Source organism: Drosophila arizonae, chromosome 3, assembly GCF_054131065.1.
Source record: "Drosophila arizonae isolate 15081-1271.41 chromosome 3, UAZ_ARI_1.0, whole genome shotgun sequence".
Classification (NCBI taxonomy): domain Eukaryota; kingdom Metazoa; phylum Arthropoda; class Insecta; order Diptera; family Drosophilidae; genus Drosophila; species Drosophila arizonae.
The window spans coordinates 15,085,034-15,098,824 of record NC_142923.1 but is presented as its reverse complement, the minus strand read 5'-3'; the positions used below and the strand labels follow the sequence as shown (position 1 = coordinate 15,098,824).

Below are 13,791 nucleotides of genomic sequence, written 5' to 3'. Positions count from 1 at the left end.
GATGGAAATGATATTCAAAAATCGTTTTAATAATTATAATAATTATGGTCTGTTTAATGGGTAACAAAATTTTGATTTTTATTACGTCAACTTCAGCAATCATTAGAATAAACGTATACAAACATACATACATATGCACATAAGACAGATACTTAAGCTATATAGTACAATAAACCTTAGCAAAAACAAACCCTATTTAGGCGTCCGATGTTCTGTTTGAATACTCTAGAGAAAATAACTACAAATTACAAAAGTACAACAATATTTGCAATATCACAAATGACCCAACTTATTGATATAAAATACGATACAAACAAAAATGAGGTATGACAGAGATATTTAAATTATTTCTTTGACATCTTGTAGCCCTCATCATAGCCATAGCTGTCGGCCTCTGTGAAAAGAGAAAATGTTATATTTGTGAGCTGTAGAATATTTTTAGAGTGGGTATTTACGTTCATAGTCCTTCGAGTAGCAGTCAAAGAACTCGCCGAGCAGCGGGCCGGGCGGCAGCTCCCATGTGGCAGTGCCTCCATACTTGGGTGGCAAAGCACTGGCATCAATGTGCGACGTTAACGCCTTCCAGTCCTTGCCATGGAAGAAGATCTGCATTACAGAGAGAAGCAGATAATTTAAAATATATTTAATTGAAATAAATTATATACAAATATATAAATCTGAAACTTACGCGCTTGCGCAGCTTCTCGCGAATGAAGGGCTTGAATATGGCAAAGAGCATATTAAAGATGTACGAATTGTTCACAATGTGAACGGCCTTCAGGCGCATGCATATGCACTCCTGAACGTAATCCAACAGCATGGCGGCAAACGATGGCGTGAACTGTGTTATGTGGCTCAAAGGTAGACCTGCAGCAATAGAGGCATTAAAATGTGTTAATGGGTCGTTAACCAGAGTGCCGTTAACACAATAAACTCGCGCTTTATTACCTTCCATATCAATTATGACAACGGCACCACAGATTTGTGAAAGCGGCTCCACCATGGAGCCCAGCACGGTGAGCTGTATGCCACGAAACAGATCCACAAGCGGCACCTTCGATGGTTTCCATTTTTCTGGAAGAGTAAAGAGAGTTCAGCCCTTATCCACATATATCTGTCTCATGCTATATACTTACTGCCCGCTTCCAGCACGAGTATCCGACGACCATGCTGATCTCGATTGGGCAACAGATTTAAGATCTCGCCCTCAAACACATTCTTCAGCTTCGATGGCACAATGTTCTCACAGGCGATGCCATACTTGGATTTCATATTGTAAAAGTTCTTAAGCTGTCGAAAATGAAAAATAATAATTATAAAACAAATATTTATATATGTATATAATAATTGCAAACTTACTCTCTTCAACGCACTCTCGGGATAATAATGGCAAGGACGCAAAAACATCATCATATACTCATCATCCAGCGGCAAGGTCAGGTGCTTCTCATCTGTGAATCGTGAAGGTAAATAAACTGCAACTACTCCCATGCTTATCTTATCTAATCACTTTGTATCAGCTCTCTCAGCTCCTTGATGGCCTGCTCTTTAATGCCGGGCAGCTCGCGCAGCTCGTCTTGTGCCTTCTGGAGAGCCCAGTCGGGCGCCTGCTCCTTTTCCATGCGTATCCGCGCACTGCCCAGATCAATGTATGGCACATGGTTGTCATCGTAGCTAATGCATTCCGCTTTGCCCATCTTGACTAGTTGGTGCTGCGAACGAGAATAAAAATTAATTTGGTATAGTCGATGATTTTTGTAGCCGTAGAGCTATCGCCGCAACTGGGTTATTTCCGCCCCTTCGTAGCGGTTCAATGCCTTGGCCCAATGCTCGAAAAAACATGACTCAATGCTGATCTTCATTAACAAGCCCACAACGGAAGACGTTGCCGTAAAACAAAAAAATACACACCAACACAGACACCGAAAACAGCGGCCGGGGACGCTAGGGCGGCAAATAGACAACGTTACCAAAACTGGTCACACAACGTCACTAGACACACGTCGCACGTCGAAGAATCACTAAGGTTTTCATTAACACACTAGCAGCAGAGGTGCTTAACATATGCAATGAAGTTTGGCTATCACTGTAGTAGTTGCATGCAAAGGTTTCATTAGCTTTATCTACAGTGCATCTGAAACTGTTCCGAAATAATTTGCTGACATAGGCTATAAATATTAATTCTTAATTCGACTTATTATGCCTATATATGGAAATATAGTATAAATGTTAAAAAAAAAAAAAATATAACAATTTAAAAAGTTATACAAGAATTTAAAGAAATCTTAGATATATTTAAGAGTGAATTATAATACAAGAATTTCTGCAAGAAGTATATATAAAAATTGAGATAAAAATTGTAATTTATATAAGCATGAATACTATTCTTCATTTATTCTTTGTTCAAGAACGAGCTGTTTTATATATATTTTCCATGGACAATCTATAGTCTAGATATATGTATGTATATGTATAATTCTATATATGTACATAGATTTTATGCAATGAAGTCTTATCAAGCCAAGCTCAACTCTCATTTCTGCTGCTTCACTAACTTCCGCATTTAATGTTTGTATAGAGTATTCAAGCTTCGATTTGCATACAAAACATTTTTGCTGACTTTATGTTTCAGTTATTTTGGGCTACACGTAGAAGACTTGGCAACGGCCTGTTTAACAAAATGAAAAAGCGGCTCAAACTTGACAGAGCATGACGTAGCGACTTATGCTCCACACTTGACCCAAAGCAGAGCGCAAAAAAAGGAGAGTAACAGCGAGCAAAACTCAAATATACAGAGAGAGAGAGAGAGAGTATGTGTGTGTTTATGTGTGTGAGTGAGAAGGCGCCCATCAAAGTGATCGAAAAGCCGTTTTACGACTCGGCCAATAGAGCAATTAGTATATCCATTTGAATGCGACATTTTCAAGGTAAAAGTCAAGGCCATAGCACAGCTGAAGCCGCTTCACTATTCAATTTGAACAATGATTGAAATCTATAGAAACCGCTGATATTTGCGTTTGTGGTTAACCACTCAGGCAACGTGTGCAGTTCGTACACTCAAAAAATTGAAAATTTGTGTAATTCAAGTTTTATTTTTTTTTGTATTTCCGTTTGTCTCTCGGTCTCTTACTCTCTCCTTTACTCTCTGTCTTTTCTATTTATAGGCTTTGTATTTGAGTTTACTTTGATGCGAGTTCAACAGTCCATAAATTTATGCGCATAAATTTGACTACAGACCTTCTGCACAACAATGTAAAGCAAAGTAAATTTAAACACTTAAACATAAAAACAGGCTAAAATACACAAAGCTAAGACAGTAATGCAGCGTGCAGCTAATTTGAGTCGCGGATCGTGACAGAAATGTGTTTACCAATTAGCCGCATGCAAAGTGTCACGTAAATTACAGAAGCTTGGCAACAAAATTAAGTTTAATGATGCCCCGCTATGAAAAATCAAATTGATCGTCAATGATATAAAGGGCGAACCGATTTGCAGGTATTAAGCTGTCAAAATATTTTGATTATGATGAGCGCATAAGTGAGTTATTAACAAGAAAGTTTTTGAAATACAGAAATATATATACAATATAGAATGTAGATATACAGCGAAAGCTTGTCATAAGTTGCGTTAAGTAAATCTCGTATATATTCTGATAGATAACAATTTTAATTTGACAGCAAAAATAAACTCCTGTTGAGTCATTGTTCCAGCTGGTTATAAAACCTGTATTTCAATATATTTCGCAATAGATTTTGTTATTTATTGTCTGCTTTCGATCGATGCATAAACAAAGCGTTCCTAAACAAAACATTTCTATGGCATATCAGATAAAAACATTAAATTTTATTCGACTTCCCTGTGCATATCGTTCGATGAAAAGAAGCCGCTGCTAACAGAGCATCAAGGTTTACAAAAAAAAAAAGTTTATGAGACAGTTTTGCACAAAGAAACAGATAACAAAGGTGCTAATAGTTAACAAGGAAGGAGACTATGACTATGAAAGTCAAAGAATATACAATATAACATTGAACATATAAAATTATATATAAAATCACTTATTGAATTCACTTTTTAATTAACACTTTTAGTATTTTATTTCTTTTGTTATGCAGATTAAAGAGTTGTTATTCTTTTTGTATCGAAACTACATTCTTATTAAGTCTGTCGTTAACTTGTTTATCGAATCCTTATAAACAACCCATATAGCCAATCGCCCTTCAGTATACTTTTAAAGACTGAAAGTTCGCTCGCCCTTTGGCATTCAGTCCGATTCGTCCCGCTCAAGGCTGGGCTAAATATATTTTAAGTACAGTTCTCTTTTCGCTGACTGAGATAAACAAATAAATAATAAAACCACTCTCAGTCAAGGTCTACAGGTAATCAGCTTACTTTATTTATACTTAACGACTCAAATTACTCGACATTTCTGTACGTCAATAAAGCGAATAATTTAAGCCTTTGCGACAAATTTATGCAGTATATTCCTGTTGCAATTATCACTGACCTTGCTTGCTATAATTTCTTGTTGAGCTGCAGAGCAAATGAGACGTATCACTGTCGACGGCAACTCGGAAACTGTCTGGACTAAAGTTTGTATAAAACTGCAAGTGAATATAAGCAACTAGCTGACCGGCTGGCTGGCTGGCTGGCTGTCTATCAATATTCGTTTAATCACTCAGTAGTCGCGAGCTAACTGGCAATTATTGGGCATTATTTGTATGCTGATAACTGGTATCGGTTACTCTTTTCTTTAAATATACACACACAGAGATTTATGCGCTCCAGTCCAAAGCAACAAAGCCGAATGCAAAAGTCATAAAAGAAATTAGAGATGTGTGCGAGTGTGTGAAGCTCAAATCCATTGAAACAGGTTGCATTCTTAAGCAAATTTATTTATGGTATTCAAATATAATCCACAATTAAACGAGAACTTGTTTATTTCCACATTGATCGATTTTAATTAAATCAATTAGAAATCCTAAGCTAACTAATAAATAGTTGCAATGGGGAAAACATGGAAAACTCTATCATTTTTATAATTATACCCTGAACACATGGAAAATGCGCAATTAATATGTTTGTTAAAATGCACATGACAGGCAGAATAAGACGTGGTTTAGCTCAGAAAATTTATAATAATAAGAATGACGAGCTAAATCAATAAAGCCTGTTATTATTTATAAACAAATTCGACCTTGAGATTTGAAGCTCTTCTCTGCATGGCTCCCCTAGTAGCGAGACTTTTTCTTAATTAGCATCTGTTAGAGACCTTTTTGAAGTCTTTCTATAGCACAAGCATAATGAATTTATTTAAAATATCCGCTAACTCTTCTTGTATCAATGTTTATTAAATCAGATCTCTTACATTTTTTCCAGCTAGACCTTCCAAATTTTGCATTTAGTCTCATATATATTTCTTCGATTCAAAGTTCGGTTTGCGTATATTGCTATTATGAGGGCGCTTGTATTTTTATAAAATTTAAACATACAATAAAATGCAAACATATAAAGCAAAGCCTAAAAGTTGTATACAAATTAATTTAGTAACACAATATAATGAACATTTTTTTAATTCAAAAAATGTCAATCAGCACCATTCTTTATGCAAATGCACTCATACATTCAAAGTCATTCATTCTTTTTCTGTATATGCTATATATACTTCATTTCGCTTACTCAACCATGATGTTAAGCCCATAAGTTACTCCTAAAGTTACATATAACCACAACCTATTGAAGAGCTAACTTTAGAGACTGCCACTAAAAGTATTTGGCGAATTTTGCAATGTAATAGTCATTCATGTTGGTGTCTTACCAACAACAGTTGGCCTTGAATGCACTAAAAGCAAGCAACAGCTACTATAATTTGTTAACTACACGAACCCAAAAGAAAGGCATGTAAATAAAGGTGCAAATTAAATCATATATGACTACAACAAAATTACATTTTTTTTTTTTTTTTTTTTTTTTTTTTTTTTGGTAAATTGAAATGGCAATGAAGTTGAGTCTGGTTTCATGGACGTACACAACACGCTCACGCTGATTCACGCACCCATCTCTAGTCAACTGTTATTATCGTAGTTTCCAGAGGGTATTTAAATGCGTATACATACACAAATTGTATACTTAATCGGTTGCGTACATAACATACAAATATATATGTCATGTGTGCATAATCTTTAGATTGTAGGTGCAATTGTTCAAGCGATTATCTTCTAAGCATACTAAAGCCCTTAAGCCCCGATAGAAAGTTAAATTCAGTAGTTGCTTGATTAATGCTAGAAAACCCATAAAAACAGAAAATGGCATTTTAATATGTCACGATCTGCTTGAAAATGCCCATAAAATTACGAACTGCACTCAAGTCATAGGGAAAAAGAAAATAAATATACATATATTTAGATATAGATATAGATATAGCGTGACACGCATAAATAAATCCGGTCAATCACTCGAATTGATCAGGCAGCCAACCATTAAATGCAAATTACTGTTTTTGTACACAGATTTTATAGACCTCATAAGAGTAACTGTTTTCTAACCAGCAAAAAAGAAACAAAAAGTGAAAAAGTGAAAAAATATTCACATACACTTGCCAATGACTTGACAATAATAAATAAGCTTCAGCATAGCTTATAGATACATATATACGTAGTCCGAGTTGTAGTCTCTCTCTTCGTTGTGCTTCGTCTGAGAACTGCACGAGCTCCGCCTTTATAATGACTATTCACAAACTGGTAACGAGCTAATTGCAAGAGTCGTGAAAACAATTTCGTAATACTGTAAACTAAAGATTCTGATGACAGCCAAGTAGAATAACCTGTATTGATGGCTGTCTGTATGTATGTAGACACATTAGAAATATAACACACAGATCGTATTTATACTCGTTTAGGAAGTCAAAAGAGTATGTTTTTTTTTTTTGTTTTTTTAAATACAGACTTGAAATTTGTATTATATACTCTTTGGTGGGCTGGTCTTATAGCAATTCTAATGCGCCGTCTAGCGGTGTGGCAGATCAGGAAATACTCTGTCGAGAGACGTGAACTAGATTGGAGAGTTAGAGTTTGGCTTATTCTTGATCTCCTCTATTGATCAAATCATTATACGTTTATGCCTCTTGCATATTTTTGAAGCCAGAGTTCTACTGTATACTTTATTAATTAATTTATTCTTTTCATATTATTCTATTGCATACTTGCTGATCAATCCTATACTAAATACGATTCAACAGGCTCTCAGTAGAAAACAAGTATTATGCAGTCATTGACGCCCGAGTAAACCATTTCTACTTGTTGTCCACTGAACTTAGCACTTCCAGCAATTACTCACAATTACCTTCGGGCAGAAATGACAGTGCTAAATGCAAATTGAGCTCATTATATGTTGGGTTTTATCCCCAGCTGAACTTTGAATGCGCTTGCAGTATCCGATATAACAACAAGATAAAGCGAAATGACAAAATCGTATTTGTTTACATATAAGACTATATAACATAACAATTCATGATGAGCAATATGAATTTGTTATTGTATAGATTATATGAATACTTCATATTTTATTATTCTTCTAATCTTAAGCTATAGAATTCTTTTTATACCCTGAACCCATTGAAAATGGGAAATCAGGGTATAATGGTTTTGTGAAAAAGTATGTAACGGGCAGAAGGAGGCGTGGCAGACCCCACAAAGTATATATATTCTTGATCAGCGTGACGAGCTGAGTCGATATAGCCCTGTCCGTCTGTCCGTCCGTCCGTCCGTCCGTCCGTCCGTCCGTCCGTCCGTCCGTCCGTCCGTCCGTCCGTCCGTCCGTCCGTCCGTATGAGTGCGTCGATCTCAGAAGTTATAAGAGCTAGAGAGCTAAAATTTGGCATGCATACTCGTGTGTACCATACGCAATACGAGTTTGCTTTATTTTTTCGATAAATCGTCCGATAACTTTTTTATCGAGAATAATCGAAAAATTGATTTTGTTTTTTTAGCCTAATTTGAACATTTTTAGGTCTGGAGTCTTCAAATTTGTGTTGTATATAAAGTTAATCGATACAAAGATTTTGTAATTTACAGATTTTGGATACCACGCCCCCTTCTCCCCCAATTTGTAAAAAACGCATTTCAAGTACTAGAGACTTGTGCTTTGGAATGTACACACATATTTACCATATGATTACCCTCTGAAAGTTTCATTAAGATCATATGTTTACAAGAGAAATTATTCGACAAATAAATTCTCATAATATTGCCCACACTGCAGCGCAGCCTAAGCGCAGTCGCTGCTTACTGCGCAGTTAGCAGAGCGCAGGCTTATGCGTGCGTGTGGATGCATCTGTATGTATGTGTGCATAAAAGAAGTGCAGAATGATTAGAATATCAGCTTAGAGGGTTCAGGGTATCTCCTAGTCGAGCAGTCTCGACTGGAGCTTTCTTACTTGTTAATAATTGTTTTTCAATCGATGCCTGTTCTATATAATTCAAATATTGTTCTCAGCCAATAGACATGTCAGCTTTTAATATATTTCTGAATTCGCTATTATCTAGAGTAATGCAAAAAAAATGGAAAATTATATTTATTATATTATTATACTATTTAAATATTTATCTTTATATCATTTCTTTCATTACTTTGTTTATTTGATTTTTTAATCAATTTCGTATCCAAAATTTATAGAGTTCTTATATAATATTGGCATGATCTCATCAAATTCACAAGTCGACTTTGTGTAATTAACAATATTATTCAAATTCGTTTTTTTGACTTTCAGACAAAGACTTTTTACTTGAGTAGTAGAAAGGAAATGCCCAGTATTCAATTATTAGAAAATAATTAATGATAATATAATATATACCAATCATGTGAACTTTATAATTTTCTAAAAATTTCCAAGAATTAATCCAATAAAAGAATTAAAAACAGTCTTCATAAAATTATCACGTACGAAAAATAAAAAATAACAAGGTTAGAGCAAACTGTTTTGACAGCAATAACAAAAATTTGACCATGGGAGCTCGGTGTTTGTTATATATATTAAATCTAAAATATTTATTTTTCAGCTAATTTTCAGAAGCTTTCGACGCGCTCAAAAAAGAACATTAAGCCCAGCTCATGCTGACGTTGCAAATACATTAGATGGATGGCAAGATTAATGCAAGTCATCCTAATTTAGATATATAACATGTTAACTGATATTAACAGAAGCTTTTAACTATTAACAGGGTCTTTAAATCAAAGAATAATATACAACATATATATATGTACAGCATTTCATTCTTTCTTTCTATCTATATCAGTAGCTCTTACACTCTATATCTCCTGCTTACCAAATGTTCATTTCCGTAAAAAATTTGACCGAATAACTCTGATTTTTTCACTTAAAAATTTGCAATCACTCTAAAACTAGTCTCAAGTAGCTGTCACTTAAAATTGCTTAAATATTTGCATACAAACGTTATATCGAAAACTTTAAATATTTTGCCGGCCAAGAAACCGAGCTCTAGAACCAAGTAAAGCCGGTTTCGATGCCAATCATTGGTAACGACATATGCATATATCATTATATATACTATGTATTATATTTGCTTTCAGTTCAAGAACGGATTGACACACGCGAATCTGTGATTCGCATATAAGCAAATACCAAAAAAAAAAATTAACAAAAACTAATTCAATAACGGCTTTGGTTGATTTTTATGTTTTGTGTCTTTTTGCAGCCCACACTTGTCAATTCAAATGTTTAGGCTAAATACATAGGCAGTTGGTGGAACACATGTACACAGCTGAAATCTTAGCGACTGTTAAAGATGTTTAACTGGTTTTTCAGTTTTATTTTACAGACTTTTATTATGCTCCTCAGAAACTGACTGCATCTTGGCTTATTCGGCATACAAAGTCGTCGAGTCATCAAGGCCATTGAATTTCAGCAGTTGATATTTTATTGAAAGAGCCTAAAATTGTTAAGACAAATACAAATTGAAGCACAATTGGAATCGGCTAGAGTCTCAGTGTATGATCGAAACGTTTTGGTGTCATTAGCACAAATGCTTGACCATTTGACTGGCATAATATATTTATAAGGCCAACGTACGCGAATCCCATGAATCAGCAATAGCACAGAAGGTATATTCGTATATCGTACCATTGCAAATGCGAATACTCGGGCAAACTGCAAATTATATGCAATCAAACGCCATGCGTAGCGGGCTCAACAACCTTCAATTAACACACTGACAAAGGGACAACTCAAAGCTAATGCCCATTGAACATATGCTACAATAACAATGAGCTCAACTTCGTTGATATGTATATGATACATCAGAGAATATAAACAGACAGCGACAGATACGGATACAGCTACAAATTTAAATTTAGATAAGCATGCAGATGCAGATACAGATACAGATACAGATACAGATACAGATACAGATACAGATACAGATACAGATACAGATACAGATACAGATACAGATACAGATACAGATACAGATACAGATACAGATACAGATACAGATACAGATACAGATACAGATACAGATACAGATACAGATACAGATACAGATACAGATACAGATACAGATACAGATACAAATACAGATACAGATACAGATACAGATACAGACACAGATACAGATACAGATACAATTCCTCTCTTTCTGCTAAGTCTTTTTACTGTCTATTAAGCTGCAGGTTCAAAGAGTCAGAGACTACTCAATGAGTCCTATTGACCTACGTTCACTTGGCTAATTTAACTAAAATTATAAAAAACACACTCGACAAATAACCACCTCTTCATTACGGTTTTCATGGGTTAAAGTTCCTCCCTTAGTTATAAACTTTCTCAGGCAATTTCGCCAACTTAAATTGCAAAAAATAAATTTAAAATCTGGAAATAATTTTAATGACTTGTACTTTGGCTCTAAAAGTATATACAGGCGAAACAATTACAAGAACAACTGCTTACTTACAGCTTTTACCTTTTTGTAACATCATTTTAAAAATATATTAGTTTAAAGAAAATATATATTAATGCTTGGGTAAGGTGCAGTGTTTATAAAGGTATAACCTTGAAAGGTATATATAATATACATATTCGCAAGATTAAAACAATAGTCGGATAGCAACAAATCAGTTCAGTTAAATCCCATCCACATGTATATCCTAAGTTTGAGCAAAACACCTTTCAAGTTACGAAGAAAGTTCGCAGTTTATAAATAAAGAACAGGCAATTGGACCTGAGTTGCTGAACTTTAATCCGACTACATATAAAAAAAAAAAAAAAAAAGAATATAAATGAGAATACGAGGTGTGCTCAGTCCTTTTGTTGTTATTGGTACTTTTGGACGACATTAATACCGAAAGTCTCAAACATCTTATTAATTTTTGATAACTATTTTAGTTAACTTATTTAACATAGTCCAAAAAATAGAGAAAATAATTTGAATCACATTCTTGACCAAAAACAATACATTAAAACGGTCACAGCCAGCACATTCCTGGAGCCACTCCTAAGAGGCCCATATACGATTCAACTAGTCTAGCCGCTTATGCATACAGTCGACATATTTTATAAATAAAGAAAATACAAAAAAAAAAAAAAAAATCTTCTCATTAAATTTCAACTTTCAATTAAAACTTCACCTTCAAGGCCAAATCGGCGATTACATTCTTTTAATTACATTTTACCACCCTTTAGTTAAGTGTAGTTATGCAAAGTGTTATCGATTTATCGTGAGATTAAGACCTTAAAGGTATTTTATGTATTTATGTAAATTCATTACGGGTAAATGGAAGCCCAAAGCAGCAGCTGATGGTGCTGATTATCTATAGGCGGCTAGATTGAATCGCTGACGAAATGCTGCAGGCGGCAGGCAACAGCAGCAGCCAAGTGGTAATTGTTTTTATTGCCAATCCGTTCGAGCGGCACTTGAATGCCAGGCCGGACTTTCTGTGGCTGCCTGTTGCTGCAGGCGAAGGCAGAAAGTGTGTCAACGCTGCCGCACATGCGCATAACTAACTAACAACAACAACAACCGAAACAGTAGAAACAACAGCAACATTATGGAGTACTGGTAGTCGAAAAGTGACCTGAGCGTAACTTACCGCAACAATGGTTTAAAATTCACACTGTTTCACTTGAATATCAAAAATAAAAATGAAACAAAATTGGCAATGGGCCAAAAAAAGTGATTTCACGTTTCACTTTACAAAGATTTTGCAAGCTCAATAGACGCACGAAGCACACACACTGACACTCACTCACATACACACACACGAGCAGTGTGTACAAAGGCTTCGGCTTGTAATGTTTATGGGCAGGACGCGGCGAGGCGGCGAGATGGCGAGACGGCGAAAAGGCAAAGTGGCAATAGTTGGGATATGCTAAGAACGCGAGCGCGACAATTGACGTCCAATTGGTAGCGCGGCTAAAACGACTCTGAGTTGGGAGCTTGCGAGCGAGCTTATGAAATTAATTAACGGGCCAACTCAAGCTTGGCAAAATATGTAAAAGAAGCAAGCAGCAGCAGAAAACACAACAAGAGATACATACAACAACAACAGCAACAACAGCAGCTGCGATACTTCGATAATGACGATAAAAAGCTTCGCCTGCTTGATTGTGCGCTCTCTGTGCGGCGCTGCCAACTTGTTCAAGGCAAAGCTTTGCCTTCAAGTACAAATATGCGCAAGCTTTTTTAAGTTTGGCTGAGGGCTTTTTGCTTGTGTCTGGGTTTCGGTTTGCTTTAGCTAAGCTTAGCAGTATTTTTTTGTATTTTCTGCGGTTGCAGCTTTTAACATTTGAAAATTAATTTGTATTGCGTGGGAAGCAAAAATAAATTTATTTAAATCGTACTTTTTTATAAAAATAAAATATTTATTGTATATTTATCATAAATATAATTAATAAAATTAAACTTTATCTTTTTTATTTATTTATATTTAAATGGAATACGACATATTATTATAATTATTATTCTAAATTTAAGTTTAAAAAATTAATACAATTATTAGTTCAATACATAAGAATGAAATTTCAGATAAAGCATTTAAAATTACCTTTATATATGTTATACAAACGAAGGAGTACTTTATTTAAGGTTTTACTTTACTTGTTTGGCTTGGTTTGCCTTTGCTTCGCGTTTGCTTGGCTTTGCTTTTATTTTGTTGGTTCGCTAATAAAAACAATAAACTCGGCGCAATTATTCGTTGGCCAAGCCATAAGGCGCTATCGGCTATCGGGTATCGGCCGTGTTAAATCATTCAATAAACTTCAGCTACCACGGGGGGGCATCTACCGTGGACTTTGGCGAGTCCAAACCAGTTTTGGTAATTGCTGATAAGTGAAGTTGACAGTAGAGGGGCTGTGTCATACACCTGGCTGCTTAGTACGGCATTAAAATATATGAAATTCTTACCTTTCTTCACTTTCAATGGCTTGCCCCAGGGGCATTTGGTTGAAGTTCAACGCTTTTATTCTTCACTTTTGCAAGTTTGCAATTTTTCAATTATGCAATAATGGCAAAAAGTTAAAATACATATACTAAATTGCTTATATTTTAAACTGTTTATCAGCTAGCTTTTAACTTGCCACTTATCTAAATTGTTGTTGCCATAAAAATATTTGAAAAAAACAAAAACAATAAATGTTCACAGAAATTAAATCATAAAGATAGACCTAATGGCTTGTTGATTGATTACGAATCAAACTATGTAAACGATAATTGCAGAAAAATGTCCGGAAATTTTTCATAATTTGCATTATATTACGCATACGCACTGTCTACATATCATGCTCAA

At 35.0% G+C, this 13,791-nt stretch overlaps 1 protein-coding gene across 3 annotated transcripts; it reads right to left on the bottom strand.

Annotated features, from left to right (window-relative positions):
- Nucleotides 1–52: 52 nt before the first annotated feature.
- Nucleotides 53–12,514, bottom strand: LOC108610365 (alpha-tocopherol transfer protein-like). Of its 3 annotated transcripts, none has more exons than XM_018002425.2 (8): nt 12,097–12,514; nt 1,511–1,712; nt 1,360–1,451; nt 1,137–1,290; nt 949–1,074; nt 689–867; nt 456–606; nt 53–394 (listed from the first exon to the last, which is right to left on the bottom strand). In XM_018002425.2, the coding sequence occupies exons 2-8, from the start codon at nt 1,695–1,697 to the stop codon at nt 345–347; spliced, it is 939 nt and encodes a 312-aa protein (XP_017857914.1). In that variant the 5' UTR covers nt 1,698–1,712; nt 12,097–12,514; the 3' UTR covers nt 53–344. The 3 variants fall into 3 exon arrangements, with proteins under 3 accessions (XP_017857914.1, XP_089319588.1, XP_017857915.1); XM_089463462.1 differs by lacking the exon at nt 12,097–12,514 and adding an exon at nt 5,366–5,521; XM_018002426.2 differs by lacking the exon at nt 12,097–12,514 and adding an exon at nt 4,505–4,753.
- Nucleotides 12,515–13,791: the final 1,277 nt, after the last annotated feature.